Source organism: Falco biarmicus, chromosome 5 (assembly GCF_023638135.1).
Source record: "Falco biarmicus isolate bFalBia1 chromosome 5, bFalBia1.pri, whole genome shotgun sequence".
In the NCBI taxonomy this organism is placed as follows: domain Eukaryota; kingdom Metazoa; phylum Chordata; class Aves; order Falconiformes; family Falconidae; genus Falco; species Falco biarmicus.
Window position 1 is genome coordinate 78,057,820 of NC_079292.1, and position 27,287 is coordinate 78,085,106.

The window sequence follows — 27,287 nt, forward strand, 5'->3', positions numbered from 1 at the left end:
AAAAATGCATAGAGAACTGATTACTAAAGAGACCATGTGAGATCAGAAGCAGCTCAGAAGTGATGGAACAATAAACTCACGGTGAAGGAATCACACTACAGAACTATAAAGCAGAAAAGATAACTGTCTTCTATAGGAAAATTATCTCGCAGTAGCCCCTTTTGCCAAGTGTTTCTCTCTTACCTCATCTCTTTTGTTGACTGCAAGTGCTCTGCAGCACAAAGTGTTTGTTTGATGTTGTCTTGTGGTACCACAGGAAGGTCCTGGGTGATGACTAAGACTTCTAAATGCAATGGTAATAACCATGCTATAGAAGTTTAATGACAGAGTAATAGATGTCCCATGGTATGATTATAATGACAACTAAAGCCGTCCTTTATCTGTTCAATAGCAGTGATTAATCTTTCCTCTTCATCCCCTCCGTGAAGCACAACAAATCTTGCTGATGGAGAAAGTTTTGGTTCCATTTTTTAATGTGAATGAATACATCCTGGTGGTGAAAGTCAGAATGGGTAGAGATGGATGGTTATGCATTCTGAATATATTTGGATTGCTGCAGCTTAGCAAGTGCCTTTTGGCCTCCACTTCTTGTGATCAATCAAATATCTGTTAAAAATGCAACACTGGGAAGGCTTGACGTTGGCCATATAAACATTTCTGAGTTCTTGGCTCTTTTGTTTTCATGTGAATGTTTTTACCTGGGGTTCATGGAGATGAGATAAATCCCAAAACTGGTTCATGTGCCATCAAATAAAAATGAACCTTGTAATAAGCACAGTTTGTGGGTTTGGTGCTCAGGCATTGTAAATAAATTATGTTCAGAGGTGCCAACTGTAAACTGAGAATATTCATTCATAAATCCAAAGGCTAGAGACTACGCTGTTCAAAACTGCAAGGACACAAATATACTGTGGGTTCTGTGGAGGATGCATGCTTCTACATTCTTGCTGCTGCTCTTCAGGTTTTCAGTATGACTGGAACTGTCCTTTCTTCTTCTGCCCTTGATCTGCTGTGTACCTTCTTGCAGTGTAAATCATCTTTACAAGCTGCAGACGTCACTTGTTATATATTCCTCGCACAGAGTACAAGGGAAAGCAAGGCTATGCAATCTCCTCCTCAAACTTGTACTGTAGTCTAGCCTTAAAAAAAATAAATCTTGAATTTGTCTTGGGCATAAAAATTCACAGTTACCACCACTTTGAGCATTTAAGATGTTACATTGAAGGTGGACAATCAAAATATGCTATAAACTCAACAGTCCTTGTATTAGAAATAAATTACTCCTAAGTTTAAAAAAGGAATCTTACTAAAATTAGGTAATCTGCAAGAAGATGTCTAAATCAGTTCTATTAATGAAAACTGCTTCCAAATCAGGACGGACACTTCCTGAGACTTGGCAGGACCCCAGTCAAAAGAAACATTTCCAAACTCAATTTGGGACAGAAGGAATTCAGATGCTCACTCTTTGCTATTTCTCTTCTGAAAGCAGACAAATTAACAAAGATTTTTGATGCCAGCAACCCTCAAATCAAGGATGATTGAAAGAAAAAGAATGTAATTTTCTCATCTCTTTCTTTGACAAGTTTGCAGCAACATGACAGCATGTGTTGCTTTAATTTATCTTTATCAGTTTTGATTTTCTGTGTCTTTCCTGTGGGACAACTGATCGGGGGGTGGGGGGTGGGGGGGAGGGTAGAAGGGACTTAAGTATTTTTAGCAACAGTTTATTAATTTGGAGTGTGACACAGTTGTGTCATTGCACTGTGAAATTTTGTCTACTGTGGTAAATGCCATCTTACTTCAATGTGGAATGAAGTGCCTGCCTGTTTTCATTTATGATAACTGACATTTAAATAATTACTCAGTTAAGTTCTCAATCGCAGAATCGCTTTCCATTGAATACAGATGGCTCCTTCACTGGTCACATACTATGTTTTACTGTATAGCACTGCTATTTAAGATAAAGTTTCGATCTTTTTGGTCTGGAGAGTTTAGTGCAGGGTAGCAAGAGTCCACTCATCTCTCTATATATATGTCTGCTTTTTTTGGTGAGGGGCAAGGAGCAGTTTGTGCTGAGTGGTCTCAGTAGAGGCTCTGCAGCATTGATAGAATATGTGAGTGACATGCAGCTGCGTGTTTATCAGAACCGGAAAGCCCAGGCTAGATGCTCATGTCAGTCAACCCCTAGCAGTGTTCTGGCAAGCACTGGTGCTCCAGCGTTGCTGTTCTCTATGGACTGCATTACCCATGCTAATATTGGCAAAATAGTTCAACTTGTACACACACACAAAAAAAAATAGTTCTCTGTAAAGAGACAGCTGACATGAGTCATGCTGTAAATGGGATTTGATTAAAGAACACTACTAACAAAAATTAAATTGTTTACTTAAAAAAATTTAAAGGACAAAAATGGATTCTTTGAGCTGTACCAACTAGGATTGTCTTCAGGAAATTTTGTTTCCTCATCACATAAATCTAGTGGCTCTGGCATGTATTTTGTCTGCAAAAAGAAGACAAAGTGATTGGTTTTATTTTAATGTGGGCACCTTGTGTTAGCTTAATTATGGTAGTTTCAAGAACTGGTTTTACCCTCCCCCCCAGTGACTAAAAAGGAAGAGACAGGATTGGAGAAAGTATTTCCTGACTGTGTCTGAGGCTGCATGTTTATCCATCACAGTGGAATAACCAATGAGAGAGTTCAGATCCCTTTCCTCTTCCCCATCCCTTATTTTGAGACCCAGCTGGGGGCATATGCTAATGCTGTTCAGGTTGTGTGACATGGGAAACATCATCATTCAAATCATGTTTTCAGGTAGCTTTCCCCTGCCCTGCTGAAGCACTGAGAGCAATCAACAGACTCACAGTCTTCTAAAAAAAAGTATCCTTATCAGTTCATATGTGTCACAGAAGTCAGAGAAGTCAGACAAATATATTGCAAAAGGGCTGTGCCTGTACCCAGGCTCATCGTTTTCCCCCTTCAATAGCATAATTGCTGTTGACTCATATTTCTCTTTACCAGTAGGCTGAAGTTATGACTCACGCTTTATTTAAAAATGGTACAAAATATATTATTTTCTCATAAAATGTATTATGGTCTCAGTATCTTTTACACAAAAAAGATGGGCTCTTTTGCTGTTGCAGGTTTTTTTTACTTTAGAAAGAGAATATAGTGTTTTCTTTTTTCCTAAGAATTGCACTAACCTACATTTCATTAGTGGCATATCGCTTGGGTCGGTTGCCCACAAATGTAAGAAGGATTGGAGAGACCTACTTGGGTAGTTGGCTTGTTGCCACCTGTGATCAAACAAACTCCTGTATATTGATTCAGTTTCAGCTGACCCGGTTAATGAATTCTGGAAGGAGCGTGGGTATCACCTGTTCCCCAGATTTCTGCACCGGAGGGTAAAAGTTGCTTTTTCCCCTCCAAAAAACATTCAGCAAGAGCTCAGCGTTGTGTGCCATTACAGTAACATTGATGGGATGCAGGGCCAGACAAGTACAGCTGCTGTCTACGCTACAGATTAATGTTTTTAATTAGACTCTTGAAAGCTTAGCCAATAAAGGCATAAACATCTTAAAAATTTATATTTATTACACTGTCATTTATACAGTGAGATTCACATCAGATTAAAACATTAACTATTAAACCAATTCCTGCAAACTGAATTGCAAGCGTTTATGATGTCCATTTTCTGAGACTTGTTTCTACAGAAAACCTCTAGTCCACTGACAGGCTGCATAAAATTTTACAAATTCTCAGGAAATGATCGTTTTTCTTGTTCACTGAGGGTAATGCCTTGACATGTTCACAACAGCCTGTTCACAGCTGCCACTTCCAAACCCATGTCTTTAGACAGGTTGCGCTATAAATCTAATGGAACAATTTTACTACAGTGATGTTATTTACCATAACTTTATTCAACTGAAAAATGCTCTGATCAGGAATAAAGCAAGTGGTCAAATAGATTGTAATCATTGTCCATTTGTCCTTTAGTAACCACACATGTTCCTCTTAGATACTGTAGTTTGAGATGTCATACTCCTTCCAGAACTGAGTGCGTGGGCTAAATGTTCAACCTTGAATTTAACAGGCAAGGGCATAAATGCTTAGAAAGTAACTAGGAGCTCTAGTCAGTTAAACTCCGGTTAAGCCTTTAGGTCTAGTCAGTGGAATACTTTCAAGTAGAGTTTGGGTTTCTTTGCAAAAGCCTCTGAAATGTGTTTATGAAAATTTACTACAATAGTTCATTATCAGTTCTTTTAGTATACTTGTCTGAATTCATATGAACGATACTAAATGCTGTTCTGTAAGAAATGTTCATTAAGGAATTTTGTATTTTTTCATGTATAAAATATGCATGCAACCTGAATGAATTTACAAGAATGACTGAGTATCTTTCATTAATGTATGACTCAAACTTTTTCTAGAACATCATAAAGATTCTTGATCATGTAAATAAACGCTTGTGTACTTCAGTTGAAATACATAAACATGTATTTCAGTCTGGCTACTTACCTGCTGAAAAATAAGCATGAGACAATAAAAAAGTTAATCTGCTCTTCCACACTCACAGAGAGAAATATACAGTGGTCACTCCAAGTCAGTGGGTGGTCTGCCACCCTTCTGAAAATGTCAACCGTTTATGTCTTGTCAGACCCACGTAAGCTAAAATTTTAAATTACTCTGCTTCCACTAGAAATCTCCAATTCAGACTACATGTGAGCCAAATTGCATTACCTGCTGGGTAGAAGGAGCAGCACAAACAGGAGTGAAGGAAAGGGGGAGGCAAATGAGGATTTCACCGAACTCAAAATCAAGAAGTACCACAAGTCTTAAGAAAAGTAATGCTTCTTGTCTCCACCCTGTTTTGCATAATAATTCAGATAAATAACTTACCTGGAAAGCTGTGGTCTGAATTAGTTCCTTGAGTGGATGCATTTTATTGACGTTTTTCCTCTGCAGCTGAAGTCACATTTCAGTTAGTCCACAACATAAAAGAAAATTAGATAGATACCCTTCAGGAGATTTATGAGAAATATTTCAGAACTGCCTCAAGACTAGAATCAGGTATTTGACAATACTATGGGCAGGCAGAGTGTTAAGTCCCACTGACTCCAGAGAGAGGTGGAAAGAGCCAGGGTCTGATCCAAACTACCTCTAAGCCGTGGAGGCCAGTAACTCTCCAATGGTAAGAAATCCAAAGGTTCCTCCATCCAAAGATCCTATGAAATGTTTCCCAGACTAAAGGATCTTGTCTCATCCACTGGCAGAAGAGGGAGCTTGGGTAATCTTCGCAAATACCCCTCTTTAGCTTACTAAAGGTTTAAGGCGAGAAGGACAGCAGATTTACAAGTGTGGTTTGGGGCTCAGTTTGCAGGTACATGCATTGAGAGTGGGTACATAAGCAGCCTGGTAAATCTAAACCTCCTGCTTCAATGTCATCAGGTGCAATTGAAGGCTACTTTTAAAGAAAAATTATAGTTGGCAAGACACCATAGAACACTTAAGGAAAGGTATTATTTGTATGAGTCATGCTAAATGAAGTGCTGTGGACAATGCTGAAACGTGATTTGATCCTACATTCTATTCTCAAGGACTTTATTTCCAAAAAGGTGTATCGTGTAGCTTTGTTCCCAAACCTTCTTCCTCTGTTCTGCTTTCAACTGAACCTGTAGAGAAAAAGAAGTGAGTGACAGCTTTTACAGATGAGACCTGCATTAATTATTTTTTCAGGACTACAAGTAGAGGGCCTCTTCAGAAGGTCAGCTAGCATCCAGACTATCAAAGATGTTCAGAAACTCTACAATCAGGGTAAGCTGTCATCATACCATTGCCAGTAATAGTGTGAGGGCTTTGTTAATCATGGTTTTGTTAGTGAAGCAGAAATGCTAGCCTTTTTTATAATTAGTTAATCATAAAGCCATTTGTAACATAAAATAATAAGAACACTAGTGCGGAAGCCTGAAAGATAGCAATGGACACAGTAGCAGGTCATCAGCTGATGTCAGACCAGAGCTTACAAAAATCTTTAGCAGCTAATGAATGATAAGTTTTGAGTCAAAAATGATCTATTTTTTCATAAACATATTGCATCTACATGCTTTACTGTGGTTACAAAGTACAGTGTGTATGTGTCATATTGTCTCTGGTGTTTTTCCAGGGTTATGGCAAAGTAATATACCTAATAATTTATGAAATGTAGTGAACTAATCTTGAAAGTCACTGACTTCCCTATGAAGTCATTTTATGCAGTGCCTTTATGGGGACTATCTTTTATAGCAAGATTAATAAAACTCTACGGAAAATACAAAAATAAAATGCCAGGAGTTCCCAGCAGCAGAAAGCCAAAATGTAGCATGAAACAGTTTTTAAGCAGTAGTTTAAAGAAAAATTAGAATGTATGCTTGAACACCTTTTTTTCTTTTTCTCCTTTTAGGCAAGTCTGTGAATTTTGATGATTATCATGATATCCATGTTCCTGCTGTTATCCTAAAGACTTTCCTTAGGGAACTCCCTCAGCCATTACTAACGTTTGAGTGTTATGATCATATCCTTGGAATCACCAGTGAGTATAAATAAGTTTTAGAAAACTTCATACAGCAAGTTGAACTGGACCTGGCTAATTCATGATCACTGCTGTTTGCTAACCATGACACAGTCGTGGGTATATGATATTACTAGTGCTTCAGTGTAGCCACAGAGGGACAACCTCATAATCTGTACCCCAGAGCAAGGTGGTCAAGGTTACCAAGATCCTTTCTACTTTTTTAAAGATTTACTGATTTACCTATATGTCATACTGTATTATTAAGAATTTGATTGGACTTCTCACTGTCAGGACTCCATTTTTATGTCGTGGCACAGCACTGAGTCAGTCTCAGTGAAACAAGTTATGTTGAAGCAACTTTAGTTTTAGCAGCAGGATTGGCAGAATTGTGGAAGCAGAATTTAGCTGGTCAATGGTATGCATTGTGTTTTGTTCCTTTTTTCATGGGGAGAGGATTGTTTTTATTGCAACTATTCCCATGGGATAATATACTGGGGAAGAAAGGATCTCAAGCCATGAGAAGACATTGCATCTAAAGGTCTGGCACCACATGAAACTATAAATTATAAAACATTAATGATGTGGCCTTTGTCAGGAATTAGGAGCTTATAATGCTGGCAAGGCAGCCCCCTAATACATGGTGTTTGAATATTTGAGATCCCCATATATCTGGGAGTTAGTACCTAGTACTTGTAGAGACTGGTATTTTGCCATCCAGGCTATAGTCAAGGTAGCAGGGAACCCATAGAACTTCCAGTCACAAGCACACGTTTTTCCAAAACCTGCATTTTGAGGAAGTTAGATCTGAATGGAGTACAGCTTCCAACAGAGTCCATGAGCGTATCTCTGGTAATCATGGCTCGATGCTGTTGCAAACTGTAGGTTATCTATAATGTCACTATAATGACTTGCTTTTGGGGTAGGGCACTAAAATAATTGAGGCTGGGGATAATTCTCAATTGCTACTGTAAAGTGTAGAAGTCCAGCAGGTTTACTGTACCTAGAATTTTCTAGGTAAAATTCTTATACCATATGCCCGTTGCTAGCATCTGCATATACTGTTTCATATCATTAATTTTATTCATGTATTTCCATTTAAAAATTTAATCAAGTCGTGTGAAGAATCCTCTGAAGTTCTGTACTGTTTTACTATTTGCAAGTCTGTAGATCACCACCTTCCAAATGAAGTATTCATCTCTTCACACAGTAGATACCTCAAGGCACTGAGAAAGACAGGTCTGTTCACGGGAAGGTAGTAGAAATGGGAAGGAATAAGGATAGTCCCTCAGAATGGGAAAGAATAGGGGAAATTTGGAAAAAAAAAAAAAGATGCATAAATGCAAATTTTTACTGAATTAGTCTTGTGCTGACTTTCTGGACGTGATATTACTTTTTGGTAGAGCTAAGTGAAAAATGACAAGTCTGAAAAGAATCTGAGAACAATGTATTGTCCTAGGAACACTGGGAGGTTTTGCCTGGCAAAGTGCCTGTGAAACTTTCATTCCATGTTATTTTTGTTGACTGGCATTTTAAAATGTTGACAAAATACGTTGGGAAGTGGAGTTGAAGAGAATTTCTCCTTGGGCTTTCTTGTTATGCAGTGTGACGTCTGCTGTCTTTTCTTGATGCCGTGGTGATATCCTGATTTTTAAAGATCTTAGGCTTGAGAGCCAAGCTGGACTGTAGCAAAGGCATATTCTCCGTGAATACAGTGCAGAAGGGAGCTTTAAAGAGGTGTGATCACAGACAGCTGTCTTGGGATGACTTGAAAATTCTCATTCTGTCTTCTGGAAGACACCAGAGCAGTGTGTGATGTATCTATTACATCTTTTAACCTGCAAAACCAGAAATACAGTATCTCTACTTTACAGTACCTTGAAATGATAGTGCTGTTGATGGGAGCTGTAAAATAAATTAGCCGAGTGACTGACTAAAAAAATTAATAAAACCTTGAAGCTTGTAATTGTAAAAGGATGTCTTCTTTGGTCATGGAAAATGCTAACAGGAGTTCCTTTACCCAATATTGCTACGCTTCCTGCATTATTTACTCTGCAGAAGGCTGACAAAAAATTTCTTGGGACTCAGATTATTGTGTTTTACAGGAACTCATAGCTTTGCAGTAGGAAAAATGTCAGCACAACTCACCACGATATAGCTTCATGTATTTAATTCACAGCTTAAGGGAACATTTAACATGCTGGAATTTTGTGCATGCACATGTACTTATGCACACCTCTAGCTAAGTCAGGGAGAGGGAGAGAGAAATGCAACAAATACAGACAAAAATCAGCATAAATGGGCTGCTTAGGTCAGGCATGATTGTAATCATCAGACCTTTCTCCAAATTGGTGTTAAACTTCCAGCACTAAAATAATTACAGTATTCGAGGAAAAAAAAAATAAAGTCACTTGGTACAGCATTTGAAATATAATTCAGTGTTAGTGTAATTCTCACCCAGACTGTCTGGACGATGTGAGGGCTTTGGGGTCTGGTTTTGGTTTTGCCCATCTGTAGAAATGAGTTAATGAACCTGCTTAGGTTCATCTATTCTTATACACCCAAGTGGCCATCACATAAATTTTTTGCCAAGATAGAATAGTTGCCTGCGAAATCACAAAAGTGTTTTTAAGATTAGTAGGGTGCTAAAAGAGCATTTTGGGCAGGACTGTCTCAGGAAGAATAAAATCAGAGCATAAAAAGTAGATGTCTGGATTCAGTGTGTGGAGAGGTAATGGTATTCAAATCAAAACCTTTGGAAGTCCTCTCTAGCAAATAAATTATTTTGGCTATTTCACTGAACGAAGAATACTCTGCAAGTTAGTCTTAGCCAGATATAAGATAGGGACATTCAAAGGGATAACCCTAACTGTTACTGTGGTCATGGAGGTTAATAGAGCTGAATTTTGTGGTCAGTTTTACAGGTGGCTATCAAAAGTAATTCCAGCAGATATAAATAAGGTATTATTTTTTGGTAATATTTTGATGTTTTGGAGTTAAGACTGACTTTGACATTGCAGGTGTGGAGAGCAGTTTACGAGTCACCAGATGTAAACAAATCATCCAAGAACTTCCTGAACACAATTATGTTGTTCTGAAATATCTGATATGCTTTCTCCATATGGTGAGTATGGGCAACATTTCCAAAATAGTGCTGGTCTTTTCATTCTAAATCTTTTCTTGTTAATTGTACATTTAACATCTCCACAAACCCCAAAACTGAATGGTTTGAAAAGTACGGCGAGGTTGTTGTGCGGTACTTGCCAGTGGACTGAACTCAGGATACAGAACCCTTCAGGTCTATAATAAGAGTCAGTGGTCTGGCCATCCTTTCACCTTGTGTAAACCATGTTTAGATGTAATGAAACCACTGTGTAAATTTAAGTGGAACTATGCCTGCACTGGAATATTTCAAAGTCCTGTCCCCTCCACTCCACATTCACAAATGTACGTTATTATTGATTTAGGTTGGATGAGGTTTTTTCTTATTTTGGAGTGAAAAAAAAGCCTGAGAATAGCAGTTGTGTCATTTTCAGTGCCAGAGAAGAAGTAGGTGAAATCACCTTTTTTATCCAAAGTATGAATCTTGGGCAACTAAAATACTGAATAAATTAGTGTCATTTTAGAAAATTATATAAATATTAATGAGCTTTAGAACAACAATCAGCAAAACATTTTATATTTAAATCTTAACAGTAACATTTTCCTGTTTAAAATAGCCTTTCTTTCTGTAATTTACTACAGTGTTAAAAGAAAAACTTCAAACATGCCATTTTGCCAGGATTTTTGGTATGCTTCAGGGTAAATGAAATCATGTGTCTTTTATCCTACTTTTTGATTTGCTGATTTTTTAAACCCATATTTTGTAACCCCACAGTCGTTAGGGTTTGGGGAAGATAGTTCAACAGTCAGCCTAGTGACATCCTTTGGTTGCCGGTTTATGTGCAGGAAAAAGATAGTAATTGGATTGTAAATTTCCCTCCCTTCTGCCTTATCCAATGCATTGCCTTTTCCAGATTGCATTTTTCAGACCCAGGTGCCTAAAATTGAGGGTCATGGTATAAGCTGACACCTAAATGAAGTGATCTAGCCTTCAGAAGTCCTAAGAGCCCACCAAAGCAATCATGTGTGTGGAACGATGCTGATTTTTTACTAGTGGAGGAATTAGCCCTCAGTAACTGTTCTGGGGCTAAAATTATGTTTGCCATATTCTAGCCAGTAGCAGATTTCAGAAACGGGTACATTTAATCCCCTTTTTCTACAAAACACCAGATAAAAGCAAGATTAAAGGAAACACATTGATACAGCCCTCAGACAGCACTTGCAAGGTTCCTGTAATACCCACGTGTTCATTTACTGTTGCATAGCTGAACTCTAATGCTGTTAAGGAAATCCTCATGTCATTTGCTATTATTTCAGTAACTGATACCTCTCCTCAGTGTTATGAATTGTATAAGTGACTTTGTTCCAATAATAGATGCACCATCTTAACACGCTTCTTAAGAGCTGAGCATTTGAGGTGTTAATGAGGTGTGCAAAAGTACTACATAGTGTCTTCTGTAATCGGGCAGCAGAACACAGCATTATTTTTGATAATGCCTTGTTACGTAAAGCACAACGTCAAGTTGATACTGGTGCTCAGATCTGCAATTTTTGCTGATCCATGCCTTTTCATCCTTAATGTCTCAGGGAATATTTGCATTTGGAAAAGTCAAGGGAACATGAAACAATCTAGGAGGTAGAGATTTCTATTTCTTGCAGATTGGTGTGCTGCACAAGCTGCCACAATTCAAACTTTAACAGACTGCTCTACCAATAATCCTGTTTTTTACCTGCAAGCATCAACCTTCTTACATATAAGAGGCAATTTAATTCTTCCTTGAGCTCAGCCTTGAGTAGTGCAAGAGGTACTTGTGGTAATTTCATGAAGTGGGATGAATTGTAATCACTAGATACAGGTTTTGAACACTCCAAGTTTGATACAGGCTTGTGGAAGAAGGGGCGGGGGGGGGGGGGGAATCCCGATTTTCTTTGCAGTCTCAACCCACTTACTTTAATGAAACAGCTCCTTCTAGTCCAAGGGTGCTGCAGCAAGACAGTGCAAATCCTACAGAAGTAACAGATTTGAATTTCAAAAATAGGTCCAATTCCTTTAACCTTAGATTAACAGTGATTTTGCCAGTAATGAGCGCAGTGTACTGTGAAAGGTATAAACTGCCCATCTCCACTTTGCAGTGCATCTGGCCGCTAGAGAGGGATGTGCAGGGTCCTCTTGAAACTGCAGTGGACCGAGGTCCCTAGGCAGAATTGGAGCAAGAGGGAAAACAAAGGCCAGTTTTCACAAATCAGTCCCTGAATTATACCTGTAAAAAGTGTCCATACTTGCTCAGCTGATCTCACAAGAGATGAGTGTGCATAAGCATTTGTGTTCCGCCTGTGTTGCTTGTGCAGTGAAGGGGGTTTGTGAATGCACATGTGAACTTAAAGGGCTGAAAGAAGTCTTCTTGCAAATTCCTTGGCAAGTCACTCTGAGGGCTACAGTTACCCAGCTCTGATGAGGGCCAGAAACCATTTAGTAGAAAACTGTAATTGTAGTTTTCTGTAACAGTCAAAGGCTACACAGACAGGAAAGTTTGTAGAGGCAATAATATAATTTAGATTGTGTTTTCATAACCATGTTTTTGGTTTTGGTACCAGGTGATACAGCCCCCTCTCTATGCTTACACAGTTTCTCTCGCTGCTGCTTATGCCTGATGCAGGGGAAGGGTGGCTCAGCTGACTGAAAGAACCATTGCAAAAACCTGCCAAACTCAAAACTCTAGAAAAAATGGGTAAGGTTTTGGGCCCCATGGACTATGCTTCAGATCTGTAACTGAAACAACAACATGTTAAAGCTAAGCTGGGAAAAAAAAAAAAGCTCTGAATTAATGTTTTGTCTCAATCACTTATCCAATTGAAAAGTGTAATTAGCACCAGCAAAGCTTGGGGGTGGCTGGAGATGATGGGGCATGTTGGGAAGGATTAGATGACTAAGCCTCATGGAGCAGATACAAGCAGTTGGCATGTCTGCAAAGCAGCTGAGTGGGGGATAGACACACATCCCAGTCAGTTTGTGGGGGCGTTTTAATATCTAGACATTTTCTTTTGAAAATGTTTTGTAGAGTTCCTTTCAGCATTGCGTCTGAGGAACCAAAGAGATGGTGATGTCCTGATATTTTTAAAATGGGATGGTAATTCGCTGTTTCTACCCTCTGTATTTCACTGTTTAAGTTCATTAGGTAGTGTAGTGGCTGTTTAGTTTCACTCCTGCAGTATCCATGAGAGTGCTGGGATGCAAGTATGAGGAATCCAAAAGTCATTACAATTTTGCTGGGGTGAGCTGGATGTTTATTCTGGGATAGTGAAGAATGTATATTTTGCATTTGTTGATGTGGCACTAAATCTTCAGTGGTTATTTGCAATGTACAAGTTTTTATCTTTCTAGTGGACTTCTTTCAGTACAGGCTGTCATTACTTAATGATTTTTCTATACGTGTTTCAATGAAAGGGGGAAAAACCCAACAAACTGGAGCTGTGTAGCTCTTTGTTGCAATACTCTTCTGTGATGTTCAGATGATTCCTTCAAAGATACAGCCTGGGTCCTTGGAGAATTTTCTTTTATTAGCTTGTCAAATTGACAGAGCGAGTATATTTTCAGTTGAAACAGAGACAATGGTTACTACCTTTGTGGTTGCTAACTTTGTGAGGGACTCAAAGGAGGAGTCAAGGAAATTAGTCCAAATGCTAAATATGTCATTTGTATTTCTTAGATAGAATGTAGCTTTGGGGTGCAGTTACTTATAGAAGGGCAGCCCATAAAGGGTTTGGCTGACTGCATGCTGCCCTTACATGGTCTAATGTTGTAAGAAAACATTAAGAAATGTTTTAATTAAGAAAATGTGTAAGAAAGCTCCTTGTGATGGTGGTGTAGATGAGGTGGATCTGCCTGTGTCATTCGCGAAAGAAATCTGGCATTGGGGTAGTGAGGGGGTTGAGATGGTGTGAAGCCTGATCCCCTCAGGGAGGCATAAAGCCACTGGTGTGACGAGGCTTCCTTACTGCAGCTTGGTGAGCCGGCAGAGATTGTGGAGACAGCTGGGTTCAGCAGCACACTTTTTCTTGGATCTGCTGAGGAAGTGATTGCTGTGCAGTTTGGAGTGAAGCAATGTGCCGTGTCATGTCTTCCTTGAATTCCTAAGTGTCGGCTTCATTTATGACTCCCAGATAAGGCTTAGTGTAGCTCTACCTCAGATGATAAAATATTTCATTTTATCTTAAAGATTTTCTCTCTCAGGGGAGAAGCTGTGTCATGGGTATTTTTGTTGATCATTTCAATATTGACTGTCTCCTTGGAAGGTTCACGGAGTGGTGGCATGTGGGAAGAGATGGTTTCATCCTGGAGTTAAAAACATTCTTTGAAATAGTTGGCCTAAAGAGAAAAAGTAGATCTAGCTCTACCAGCAAGTCGTAGTGGTATTACTTTGAGCTGAAACATTTGCCTTCAAAGGCAGTGGTTAGGTTGAGTTGGGTGTGTTTTGACTAGCACTTGAAGACAGCACCTATACATGTGTTGTGAGATGGAGCGTGTCAGGAAACACTCCCCAAACCAGGAGAAGACAACGGCAACAGGTTTGGCTCCTTCCATCATCCACTGTCCTCCAGTACTATACCACGTGCTTCTGTGCTATCACAGGGTACCTGCCCTGTATGCACTTAAGGTACCTTCCTCGAGATATACAGCACCTATCTTTGATTTTGTGCTGTAGAAAACACAGTGTGATAGACTGTAGCTTTCACATTATTTTACAGACCTTCAACTGAAAGAAACACCAAAAAATAATTTGTTCTCAATCCTCAGGGGTTTCATGTGTACAGCTTTACATAGTTTGGATGTAGCCACTTGATCCAAGGGCCAGGATGCAGTCCTTAACCTTGTTATATTTGCTAGTGTCCAAACAGCCACCTTCAGGGTAATACCTCGGTCTATGTCTCTTTGTTAACAAGGGTACTCATCGTTGTCCTAACCATTTTCCCTCATCGGTTATTTTGGAAAGTAGTTTAGCTTTTGCTGCATTGCCGTAGTATAATGAACTCATTTGAGCTGGTTTCATCTGAAGCAGATTAAAAGAACAATTTGGGCTTGTAGTTTTTTCTGTGTAGTTAAATAGTGCATTGGGAGCAGTATGTGAAGGTCAACATGTATACCATGTATACAACCATGTATACAAGGTTCATGCTCTAGAAAGAATGATGTTTTGCACAAGGTCATGAAGCAGGCATTGCTGTTTAACCTGATGACTTTTTATTCTCAAGCTGTGAAGTCAGTCCTTTGAAAAGGTGGTACGGCACCAGTACCTTCCTTTATCCAGGCCTGCTTCATGACCTTAAAAACAATTGAAGCCCTTTAATGTTTGCAGCAGAAGTAGCAACGCGGTAGCTCTGATGTCCCAGAAGGGTAAGGCAAATATTGGAGGGAAAAATACTACCTATTATTGGAAAAATTAATATGGTAAGGAAGATTTTGTGCTTTTGGGCACATAAGTGCTTCTTCATGTCCCTGAAGGAAAAGACTTCCATCCTGTGCACATGTCTAAAGGGCATTATATCCCCTGATGGCTGAGCAAATAGGCTCCTTGCTAGGTAAAACACTGAGGAGGAGGCGGTGCTGTAGGAGATTTATGGGAATGAAACGTGTATTACCAGGCAGAGGGCAACTGGAGTTTATCATATGCTAGGAAGTGTTCCCATGATCATGAAGTTTCTTAGATTTTCCTTCAGTGCCCTCAGGCTTTTCATAGCACTACAGAGCTGCCTTTTCAGGAGGCTTTATGGCAAAACAGAAACGGAGAGACACTGAGAAGTAGGATTTTTTTGCTTTCCTATTCCACTTGAAATTGTAGCAGGAAGAATGCATGGGGGATTTTGCCCAGTAATTCCTTGTTCTGTTCTGAGATGACAGCTTCAGGGTAACCTGTACATCACAGTTTGTGACTACGTGGTCTTCCCATGACGGATTATGGATGAACAACTGCAACCATCAGCCTGAGAAGAGCTGGCTGAGTTACCTGGGTCAGGAGGAACCAAGAGAACTTTCAGCTTGCTAGCTCTTTACAATAACAGAGAACTTTTCAGATAGGACACCCAGACCATATTGGCTTTAGATACCAGACATACTATGCAGGAGAGCAAAACACACAGAAATTCCCTGTCAAGCTCACACAGAGAAAAAAAAAAATACTCCTTCTACCTAGTTCTGGGCTCACATCCACAGATAGAAGTAGGACACATCATCGAGGCACAGAGCAGATTTCAGTGCTGTGCATTTTACCTACGGCACATTTTCACTTCCATTGCTTCAGAGGAATTGGGTGGATATAGAGGCACTTGGAAGTGAAGTCCAGTGGGAGAAAAAAAAAATCCTTCTAAACCCTTGCAAACAACTTTAGAAGTCCTCAAGGTTTATTCTATAGAGGACTTACTACTGAAGCAGATGGGATAGCTGTTTGCTTATGCTGTACTTCCCTGCTCCCCAGCAGAGATAACAACAGATTCCGTGTAGAAGGATTGAAAACAATTAATTTTCCTAGCATAAGGAAACAATTCAGCCTTTTTGCTTGACTTATTAACATCTTGTCTTGTACCTGAGGGACACAGACTCTAGTGGCCCTGTAGCTCTAGGCTGCAGAGTCAGCCCTGAGGCTGTTAAGGAGCCGGTGATGTACCTGTGACCAGGGTCTGCTCTCATCATTGATTCATCAATACAGGATGGCATCTTGTCCTCACTCGCTGAGACACATGTCTACATATACCTATTCATATCTATGTTTTTCCAGGTTTCACAGGAGAGCATATATAACAGAATGACAGCATCCAGCTTGGCCTGTGTCTTTGGCTTGAATTTGATATGGCCATCGAAAGGAACAACTTCCCTGAGTGCTCTGGTACCTCTGAATCTCTTCACTGAACTACTGATAGATTTCTACACGAATATATTCAACTCCCGAACAGTGCCTGATGAGATCCTGCCTTAATGCTTCCAGACAGGAAAAGGGAGTCTGGCTGCCTGAGGGGAAGGTCTCCATGCTTCAGCTGGTGGGAGCTTTTAATTCAGGGCTCTCTCTTGCAAAGAAAACATTCAATACAGAGTAAAGTTTATGTAGCTTTCTAAATACCAAAGATTTTGAGAGAAGCACACAGCCCCATATATTCTCATCACATGGGGGAGCATATGTACGTGAACATTCAAAGGCCAATAGGTCAAAGTGAATCCACTTATTAAACTTGAGCAGCTGACAAAACCTGGTATGTTAAAAAAAATCATGACACTATGTTGCCAGTCTGTCATTTCTTTGGGATTCTGGAGACCTTACTATGTGGCACTATTTTTTGCATGAGCAGAGCAAAGTTCTGGACCACTCCTGAATATACAGCTTTCTTCCTTTGTTGTTTTTTTTGTTGGTTTTTTTTTTTTTAATTTGAATACAAGTTTGTTAGAAATTTCCCTATTAAGTTAATAAAGGTGGAATTAATTTTGAAGATACTAAAATTTCTAAACTCTTCTTCCATGTATTTAAGTGCCTTGTTTTACACAAAAAGATGTGAGCAGTTGTGACACATCAGGTTTGCAATTACCATGGAGAATAAAGTGTTTCCTGGATAATTTGAGTTGTGCAGACAGCTAACTAATTATGCTTGCAAATATCTAATATATGCAGTTAATCACTGTATCTGCACATGCAAAGTGTGTGGAAGGGTTTTTTTTCTTATAAGTTCAAATTGGGAGCAGTAATGGTTTTTTTCCTCTGGATGCTTGGAATTTTCATCAGTGGAGTTCTATCAGTAAGTGCATAGTACAGAATATAGACTAACTTTGTGAAGAGTACCCCTGATGTTTGGGCTGCATACTTTTGTAGTTTGAGTTGATTGAGTTGCTCTTCAAATCAGTTTCTCTAGAAAGCAGTAAGAGTAACAACTTGGATAATATACCTAATACCAGTTTTATACATTGAAAGTCTATTTTGTAGATATGCGAATAATTAGCCAATATAAAGGTAGAATTATCAGTATTTTCTTCTGACTATGCCATTAATATCGCTTGTATTTGATGAACTCTTAATGCAGGGCTATTTCATGGTTTAACACTTGATTGGTAACAGTTATATGGTTTTTTTTATATATATATATATATATTTATCATAGCTGCCTGCAAAGCAAAAGAAAATTAACCAGTGGTAAAAAAAGTAGTATTTTCCCTAATGCTCTGGTCTTTTTGATTCTGTACAAAGCAAATGAAACAGAGGGACTATTTAGACTTCAGTAAAATTAATAGTCTCAGGAGAACAATTTAGGCATCTCCTCCTCTGCAAACACAGAGCCACTTTTTATCCCGTAGGTTCTAGCAAGTTGAGGGTTTGTACTTCTGGCCAAAATCTCAGCAGTTACAAATTGTCTGTCTGTGTAAAGGGTGCAACACAATCTTATTGCAGAGGGTGGAGAGGATTCATTCTTGTCAGCAATTTCAGGAAATAACCAAGTGTTCAGAAGGCTCTGGAATGCTCTATGTGCCAGGCTTTCACTTGCCCAGTAGGTGTCATCTATAGCATTAGGCAATGATTAAAATTTGAAAAATACAGAGGCTTTAGAAAAAGGTGTGTGGAAAGGACCCATCTCATGTCACAGTTGTGTTTTCCCCGCTTCCTCAAGTGTCTTAAAGACAACTTTTTGGCTTTTGAATATCTTTAACTAATAACCACCCATGACTCCCATTTAAATATAAAATCTTGCATAGTACACAGAGAGTAATTAATAAGTATTCATGATTGTTCCATTTGAGCAAAATGAGATTGCCAGGGATAAAACTGTTGTAGTTTTGTATTGCAACTTACTGTTTTTACATCTGAGTTACCAGTGACAGCACCTCAGCCTTGTTGTATTATAAAACCAAATACAATTACGTTCAATACTGCTCAGTGATTTGGCAGTATGGTTCTGTGCATCAGCACCCTGTTCTTATAGGAGAGGAGTATGGCCTCTGGGAATTAACAAAACCTAAGTATTTTGCCACTTGCTGACCTTGGTCAAAATACATACATGTTAGTTTTGCTGTCTGTAAAAAGAAGGAGCACCTGGCATTAGAGAAAAGCTTTGCGATTAAATGCTGGTAGGTCCTATAAAATGGTTGTTTTCCATTTCCTCATGTCCTCTTCCATAAATCTGGCAACATCAAATGGCATTTGGTCTTCAGGCTACACTGCGTAATGGGAATGTGAGTCCTGAACAGTTTTAGCACAGTAACATACCCAAGCCCTGTGGGGTGAAATCCTGAGTTTGTAGAAGTCAGCTTTGCTCAAAAAGTCTCCAGAGCCAGGGAGGGGTCTCCCTCATGGATTTAGTTCTCCAACTCACCCAAAGTTGGGAGAGAGCAGGAATTTGGCAGCAGCAGTTGTGTTGGTGAAGTGAGCCCTCAGGGCAGGGCTGCTTCTGACCCCTTCACTTTTGCGACTATAAGTACAAGAAAGGAGCATCCCTTCAGCTAATTTGCCTGCCTGTAGATGATACTTGAAACCTGACTCACGCTTTCAGTATTGGTCATACACCAAACTGCAGGTCTTCCTTTTAGTGCTTTGTAAACTACCATTTTCCAGCAATTTCTAGCTCCGCTCATTTAGTGAATGAAGAACAAAATGGCGTTTTCTCATCTCAAGGTGCCGCCTTCTTCTAAAGGACAGACACCTGTTATTTGCCAGTGTGGGTAACTTGATGCTGCTTAAGAAAAGCAGAGGCTCTGGTTCCGATTGCCATTAGCACTGGTGGGGGCTAGAGGGAGGCAGGGGGACGGGGACTCCCGCTCCCCTTTATCTTCCTGCCTCCCCAGCAGGCAGCCCGAGACAGAAATAAGGAAGGTACTCACGTCCACCCCAGCCCTTCCCTGCAACCCTGCCTGTCACAGGGAAGGGACTTGCCCGGATCAAAGGTACCTGGGTAACAAAACCCTCCTAGAGATGAGATCCCAGCTCTGTCCCCCCCGGACCCCAAAGGAACTGGTGAAATCGTTCACATCTGCAGCAGAAGCCCCCGATCTCTGTCCTGAGTGCCAGACTTAACTATGACATTAAATCAGCTCTCATGAATTATTCAGAAGGGTTTGGAGTGAAATTCATGTTAGAGAAATATATGTTTCAAATTTCCTGACTCTAAGAGGAGTCCTGGAGGTGTCCCCTGCAGTTACTTTGATAACAGTTTCTCTTTACAAATGATAATTGCACGATTCCAGCTTTTGTACAGTGTGGCCTTGTGAACTCTTCTCTTGTACCAAAGAACAATTTTCAGATCATTTCCATAGCAAAAAGAAAGTGATTATGGAGATAATCTGTTGGAAACACACATGCTGAATTTCAGTTTAAAACAATAAAATGCAGTCGTGGAATGAGAAATCAAGTGTTACCTAACTGACAATATACAGAGAATAAATTGCCTAAGCATTTTAGTTTACTGAGCTGTTAGGAGTTGAAAATTGGTCCCAAGACTAGTCTGATTATCAGGATGCCTCTAGTAACAAATGCCAAAGGGGGAAGGGAATACTTTTCTACCCTGAATCTATGAAGAAATGGAAGAAGATTGAACAATGTCATTAACCGAGGGGGGTCTTTACAGTTCTTGGAAAAAACTTCCATAAATGATATCGCACGTGTGCAGATGATCTGTCTGTCTGTGTGCGTTGCGCTCCTTGAGCAGCATCCATCACAGAATCTCTCAGAACCTTATAAACTTTAACATATTCACTCGTGAGGAGACTAATAATAGAAAAGCCCCAGATGTTTTAGTCACGTGTTCAATATGTACTTAGGTGGCAAGTTGAACCTTTAATAGGTTTGATGGCACAGTCACCCATCACACCCCCCCTTCATTTCCTGAATAGTTTATCTATACAACCTTGGAAAAACGTAGGTTTGCCAACACTCCCACTTTTCAAGTGGCCACGGGGGTGTTGGGGCACAGGGTAAGAAAGAGGGAGTTCCTGCCAGCACCTGTAATTTGTGAAGTGAGATGCTCACGTTCCCTTGAAGCTCTGCTGGCCACCGGTCCCCTTCCTGCTCATACTCTATTCATAATTTCTTACATGTTTTTACCTACAAAGAGAAGTCAGAAGCAAACATACCCTGCTTTAAGTAGGCACATCTCCATTGAAGCCAAAGGTATGACTATGAAACCTATGTAAGTCCTGTGTTAAATGATACATGTGGCCAACATATACAAACGGTGTTCTGCCTTTCCTGTTGGAGTAAAATACTCATTTTCACGATTTGAAGAGTTTGATTTTAGTCTTTATCCATGCATATCACAGAAAGCTAATTTTGATGCATTGCACCTAATGTAGCAAAGTTTACTTTTTTTTGTAAATGTAAAAAAAAAAAATAATAATCTAGCATGGTCCAAGAGCAGTGGGGGATTGCCATGGGGTACTATAAATGCTGTCTTCTATCTTGCAAACTGGAAAGTGTGAGAAAGAACTGCCTTAACCAGTGAGATTTCTTTGGGATTATGTTGGTGATTGGACAGTGAGCTGGGGCCTGGAGACTAAGAAGGAAACTTTCAAATGCAACCAGGAAAAAAAGTCCTTTTCCACAGTGGGCCTATAGATACCCAAAACTTGTTACTGAGAATTGCCTCTCTGAGGCAAAAAAAAAAAAAAAAAAAAGTCCTGCTTTGCCTCTCTGAGCTGGAGATACGCTCACACAATGGTACACGAGTTCTCCCGTTTCTTCCTAACTGGGTTCTGTTGCCTGTAGTGCTAGGAAAGCATGGGAATTGTCTGCAGAAGGACTGTAGCCCTGCTCTCCTGGCTATTCCTCTCTGGAATAGCTGGTAGGAGCCTTAAAAATAATTGGAACCTAAAAATAATTAAGAAAAAGGCCTTAAAAAAATAATTAACTGATTGGAAAAATATTTTTGCTGGAACATGACAACTCAACAAAAAATAAAAGCATTTTCTTAAAAGGCTTAGTTTTGGTGCTGTTATTTCAGAAATCATGAAGTTCTTCCAGAAGGCTGCCTTTGTGCCTCTGAGCCACGGAGCCCTGGGCTTGCCCGGAGCCCAGCCCCAGCTCTGCCGGCCTCTGCCATGCTCCAGAGCTGGGGAAACGAGCATCGCTGTTTCCCATTCATAGTCTCTTTTGAGATGACGTCACCTTTCCACACATGGCATTGCAATTATTGCCAGAGGTAAGGAGGGAATTCTGCTGGAGCCAGGGGAGATGACACACATAGTTGACTGATCATTAAAACTGACTTTTTTTATTGTGGCTCTGATTTCTCCATGGTGCAATCATCATGCAGGAACTGCTTTCCTGACTGGCAGTTTGTCTGTAGTCCCCAGAGCATGAGCTTGTCACTCGCAGGTTTAGGGCTTGTGCCTGTAGTTGGGAGCGGCTGGATCTGATGCCCAACCCAAATGCTTGGGGGACAAGATTGCAGGCTGCAACACGGGAACATGCTCCTCTGAAACACAGCCTGGTCCACTACTGCTTTGTTTTCTTTTGCCTCGGTCCTCAAAACCTTACTCATTTAAGCTACTGATAGCCCAGACGCTAATGCCAGCCTCTTTAAGCCTAATATGAAATCGGGATTTCTGTCTTTTGGGTTTGGATTTTTCCCCTCTGTTGCATGGATTGTTTCTCAATACTGAATTGTACTCTCAAATTATTTCTGCACTTCAACCTTTAATTGCCCACAAAAGCAGTTTACAGCCTCTTACTCTTCTGCCATGAAAATTATCCCCTTAATTAATGGGACAATAAAAAGCAACTGTAAAACGCACCAAACTGCATCATCTCTACTGTCTGAACTGAATTTCTGCAGCAGTCATGGAAGGGTCTTTGGATGGGTGGATTTTTGACACTTCACCCCAGAATTTCTTGACCCAAAGCTCTAAAAATAAGGGCTTTAGCAAGGTACTTGGTTTTTCTGTTTCAAAAGCCTCTGACAAAATACCTTCTCCCCCTGCTCCATCTGCCAGTATTGTCTGGTTGGTTCGGGGTTTTTCAAGTGTATTTTCTCTCCCTCCAAAGCTGCATCTTCTGCCTGTTGCCATCTCCATTCTTTTGCCTGCAGTCTGTCAGCGTGAGCTGGGGGGTGGTGTCCACACTCACACATGCCCCCCTCCCCGGCATTTTTGTGGGTATAGGAATGGTCCAAGGCTCTCGTGGGTGCTCTGCAGCTGGGTACACTGAATGGAAACTGCAAGAGGTTTGGTTCTGTGGGGAAGTTTCAGATGACAGTGTGAGTGACATTGCCCAAATCATGCTTTCCCCTGTCTCTGAAGCAGAAAGATGGTTATGCTTTTGATAACTACATTGAGCTTTTCTATCTAGTAACACAACACTTGCAATGAAGGGGAAAAGTTAGGAAGGTCTTTTCCTTTCCATACTTCCCACTACTCCCAGCCCTCCTCACCAGCCTCTAACTTTTGAAGAACCTACTGTGCTGTGCATACATGAAATGCAGCCACAGCAGATGTCCAGTAAAGCTAATACTGTATTTAATAACCATGCCCAGAATAGAAACAGCATCTCATCGGGCTGCATAGCTCTCTGCTCTGAACACCTGCATGGAGCAAGGCATGGGCTGGTGTCAGGGTCTGCCTTGTTCCCTATTAGGGGTCATAGAGGGAACTTGCTTCCCTCCTCCCTTTCCCTTTCAGTACAGGAGCTCCCTCACATTCACTGGGCTACCAAATATCAGTAGCCACTAGCCCCAAATGCTTTCATGTTAGTCCTATCTGCATGGAATAATTACTGCTGCTGCAAAACAACTACGCAAGCAAGGTGTCAAACTATCACAAGCCACTTCCACCTTTGCAGAAGGATTAGCAGACATACATTCTATTCCCATCCCTACATTCTATTCTGAAACATGAATATTTTTTTTTCCCCCTCCTCTTATCTTTGGCTTGTGGCTGACCTCCCAAGCGCTACTGTGGCAAAATCCTTCCAGGATCCAGAGTGCATACTGCCAGCCCTGGATGGGTAAGTGGCCACAGTACAAGGACAAAACAAATCCATTCCATTACAAAATAACATTAAAATTCAGTGAGATAATATCACTGTCTTCTGCACCAAAAGAGCTTTTACAAAATAATATAAATGAGAGGATGAAAATAATGAGAGGCTTTGTAGAGCTCTCTCACGAGCCTTGACACCCGGCATGCTCCTGCCAGGAAGGCAATAAACACCCCATTCTCTGCATGTCACAGTATCACAACTTCTCCGTATAATTACCACTTGAAAGTTAATAGGACTCTGCGCCCAGCATGACAGCTGTATTTTCTGCAGTCACTACATGTCCTGTGCCCATGGCTGTCACTGGGGACCCAACTGTGGAAGCACTGTCTTGGAGGATGAGTTGTTTGAGGCTGCCTCAGAAATCAGGAAATTTCCCTGTAGGAAACCCCTTTGCACCAAGGCACTGAAGATGATGGGTAGTGCAGAGATGGAGAGGCAGTTCCTCCTCCTCCTCCTTCTCCTCACAAGACTTGTGACAGACATCACCGGTGAAAAGCAGGAAAGGATGGGTCAGGTGAGGAAACCAAAGCTATCTGCTAACAGGCTCATAGAATCATTTAGGTTGAAAAAGACCCTTAACTACATCAAGTCCAACCATTAACCCAGCAGTGCCAAGCCCACCACTAAACCACGTCCCTAAGCACCACATCTACACGTCTTTTAAATAACCTCCAGGGATGGTGACTCAACCACCTCCCCGGGCAGCCTGTTCCAATGCCTGACAACCCTTTTGGTGAATCAGTTTTTCCTAATACCCAATCTAAACCTCCTCTGGCACAACTTGAGGATTTTTCAAAGGCACTTCTTGCCCTTTATGCCAGTGAGCTTCTCATCTCCCTGTAAGAGGTTTGTGGTGCCCTGCCCTGCCTCTTGCCAGCGAGAGCCCCAAAAAGACTGAGCCCCAAGCTGCTTCAGCTTCTAAAGGAGAGGAGAAGGGGAGGTGAGAAAGGGAAAGCACCTGGGCAGACATTTCTGGTGAATACACGCTAAATGCTGTGAGTGGGAAGACTTAACAGTGTTCTGACAGCTGGTTAGATGTCTCCACCTGTGCCGTGCCAGATTTGGTCCCTTGCACAACAGCGCATCCTGCATCTTGCCTTCATCGCAAGCACCCAGCCCACCTCCTTCTCATGAAGCCAGTCTTGGTCTTTAAACCAGGCACTTCGTCTGGGCTTAGGGCCTAATCCCATTTGCTCCATTCTCTGTCCATGGAGAGCAATGGCTGATAAGCTAATACCAGCCCATCGGGAAAGCTTTCATTCCTGCATCTTCTCTCACTCAGGACTTTGACAATCATTTTATTTGCCCAAGGCTTCCTTCTCCACGTTGTACAGAGAGAAATTAAAAGAGATGACTGAAAACACCCAGAAATCATCTAGTAAAAAGAGTCAAATTATTTAAGAAAAAATAATTCCCTTTGTGGCTGTTTTTTCTCTGGCTGCACTATCAAAACTGAGCTACCAAAGCAAACTATCATTAGTTTTTAATTCAAGATGCCTTCAGAGAGCTGATGGCTGCCTGACAGCCAGCTTATCTCCACTGGCTGCTGCTGGGTGCGGTGGCGGCAGCTCAGCCCAGAGGTGTGCCAGCTGCCAGCACCCAGGGCCCCAGCACCCTTGCCCACCGCAGGTATGCCTGCATCCGCCAGTGTAGGAGCAGCGCTCAGAGCTGGGCCAGCAGCGCCCTGGGGAAGGGCTGTGGCACAATGGTGAGATGTTTCCTCTGCATGGTTGTTTAGGGGAGAAGGGGAAGCTGTCACAGGAGGGTCCCCAGTACATCCATCATTACCAGGAGCTCCAAAGCCCTCCCATCACAAGGTCCACCACCCTGCAGGATGGTGCCAGTGGCCAAAGAGTGGGAGTCAAATCTCACCTCCAACCAGGAGCATCTGAACTTGGCATCCATATTTTAATATTTATGATGTAGCAATAACTGAGATATAAAACAGCCTGGCAGCTCCAGACAGCATCTGCAAGATAAGATACACATACACTGCTTAAATGCTTCATTTCTCCCTGAGATGGGAGGGAGCAGAGGACAAACACTGGAGCAAAGCTTTACACACACACACTGATCATCTCCCTGGCAAGAATCCTGTGTGCCATGGCCATGGTGCCTGGCCAGCTGGCTGGGCTTGAATGGGTGTTTCTCAGGCTGAAACATCTGCTGTTGGCATGGTGTTGGGTGGTGTTAGGGTGGCTTTGGTACTGCGCCGAGAGGGTCAGTCCCTTGGGATCAATCCTGTCTTTGCCAGTAGCAGTCTCAGGGTGACCCTGGGAGTCCTTGCACCCCTGGTACCTGCTGACCAAATCACATTACAGACGCCAAAGGAAACCAGGGCTTAAATAGGTATGTTTGGTTTTAGCTCTGGTGTAATCATGAGGATTTGGGGGCAGTGATTTGTGTCTGTCTGGGCAGAGAAAAGCAAGTCTACACCCTTTCTGTAGCTTTCCCCAGAGGTCCAAGTCTTTGCCCAGAGCTGCTGAAAGGGGAAGCATAAAGCTTTTGTGACCTCTACCAACAGGTGTCTGGGCATCCCCAGCTCCTGGCACCTCCAACTGTGCTAATAGCTGGGGAACAGGTCCTTAGAGTTCAAGAAGAGTTAATGTCAGCCTTGATCAAACCTTTAAAACCTACCTTGATCAAAAAGCCTGATGCTCATCATAAGCTTAGAGCAGTGGAGCCCTGAGGAAACCCCACTGCTGGGAAGCACTGCCAAAGCTGGGGAGCAGCACCCCAGGCTTTTAGGTTAGCACTCTATTTTCTGCACTTTTTTTTTTTTTGAAGATGCACATCTGTGGCACCACTAGTATTATTATTATGCCCAGATAACGTGTTGAATGATGCTTTTTTCTCTCCAAGAGGATGCAGTGTGATTTATTTTCCTAGGCTGCTAGCTAAGCTCAGAAACAAAGTCTGTCCAGCTTGCCCCTGGCTGATACCCTTTGGGCTGGCACTGTGTCCCCCTCTCATAGCACTGCTGCAGAGAAACAACCCAGCTGGACCTCTGCCAGCAGCCAAGGAGTTATTCCAATTACCTGTTGCTCTACGCAACCTCATTTTCCAAAATTCAGGAGGGCAAAGTCCTGCAGCGCATCCCTGGCTCCTTGCAGCTGTCACGGTCGGGAGTCCCACCACCCTTCGGGCATCTGCTGGGGGCTGGGTGAACTGGTGGCCCAGTTCCATTGAGGGATGGAGGAAGACCCCCCTTATGCCTGCTGGCTGGGGAAGCGTGTGGGGCCATCCATCCATCTATCCTCAGCCCTTTCTGTTGCCAGGGAGACCCGACTAGTTACAGATGGGCCAACGCTGGCATTCCTATAACATAATCTCTGTATATCCCTGCTGACAACCTCCTCAGCAAGTTGCTGCCGCAAGCAAGCACTATCCATACATCAGTGCCCCCTTATAGGATAAGAGCTGCATACACTCGGCACAGCCACACCAGCTCCTGCTCCTCTGGGCACCTGCTGTTTTTGTACTCCCTGATGACATGGTTGCATTGATGTCACCTTCCAGCAGCTGCCAGCCTGATCAGCTGAGCCAGGATGCATCCAGATTTCAGGGGGAAATGTCCCAAACTCATGGTGCCCTCCCCAGGTGACTTGCCCTTGCCCTGCTCCCAGCTGGCCCTTGCAATGCT

At 41.6% G+C, this 27,287-nt stretch overlaps 1 protein-coding gene across 4 annotated transcripts in view; it reads left to right on the plus strand.

Annotated features, from left to right (window-relative positions):
- Positions 1 to 27,287, plus strand: part of ARHGAP8 (Rho GTPase activating protein 8) — a 94,435-nt gene that overhangs the window by 64,790 nt on the left and 2,358 nt on the right. For 3 of the 4 annotated variants that reach the window (XM_056339813.1, XM_056339812.1, XM_056339814.1), the window contains 4 exons: positions 5,735 to 5,812; positions 6,438 to 6,566; positions 9,566 to 9,669; positions 16,418 to 20,984. In XM_056339813.1, coding sequence (XP_056195788.1) covers positions 5,735 to 5,812; positions 6,438 to 6,566; positions 9,566 to 9,669; positions 16,418 to 16,615 — 509 coding nt within the window. In that variant the 3' untranslated portion in view covers positions 16,616 to 20,984. Of the gene's footprint in view, positions 1 to 5,734; positions 5,813 to 6,437; positions 6,567 to 9,565; positions 9,670 to 16,417; positions 20,985 to 27,287 lie in introns of those variants that run through there. The other variant, XM_056339815.1, reaches the window with a different exon arrangement.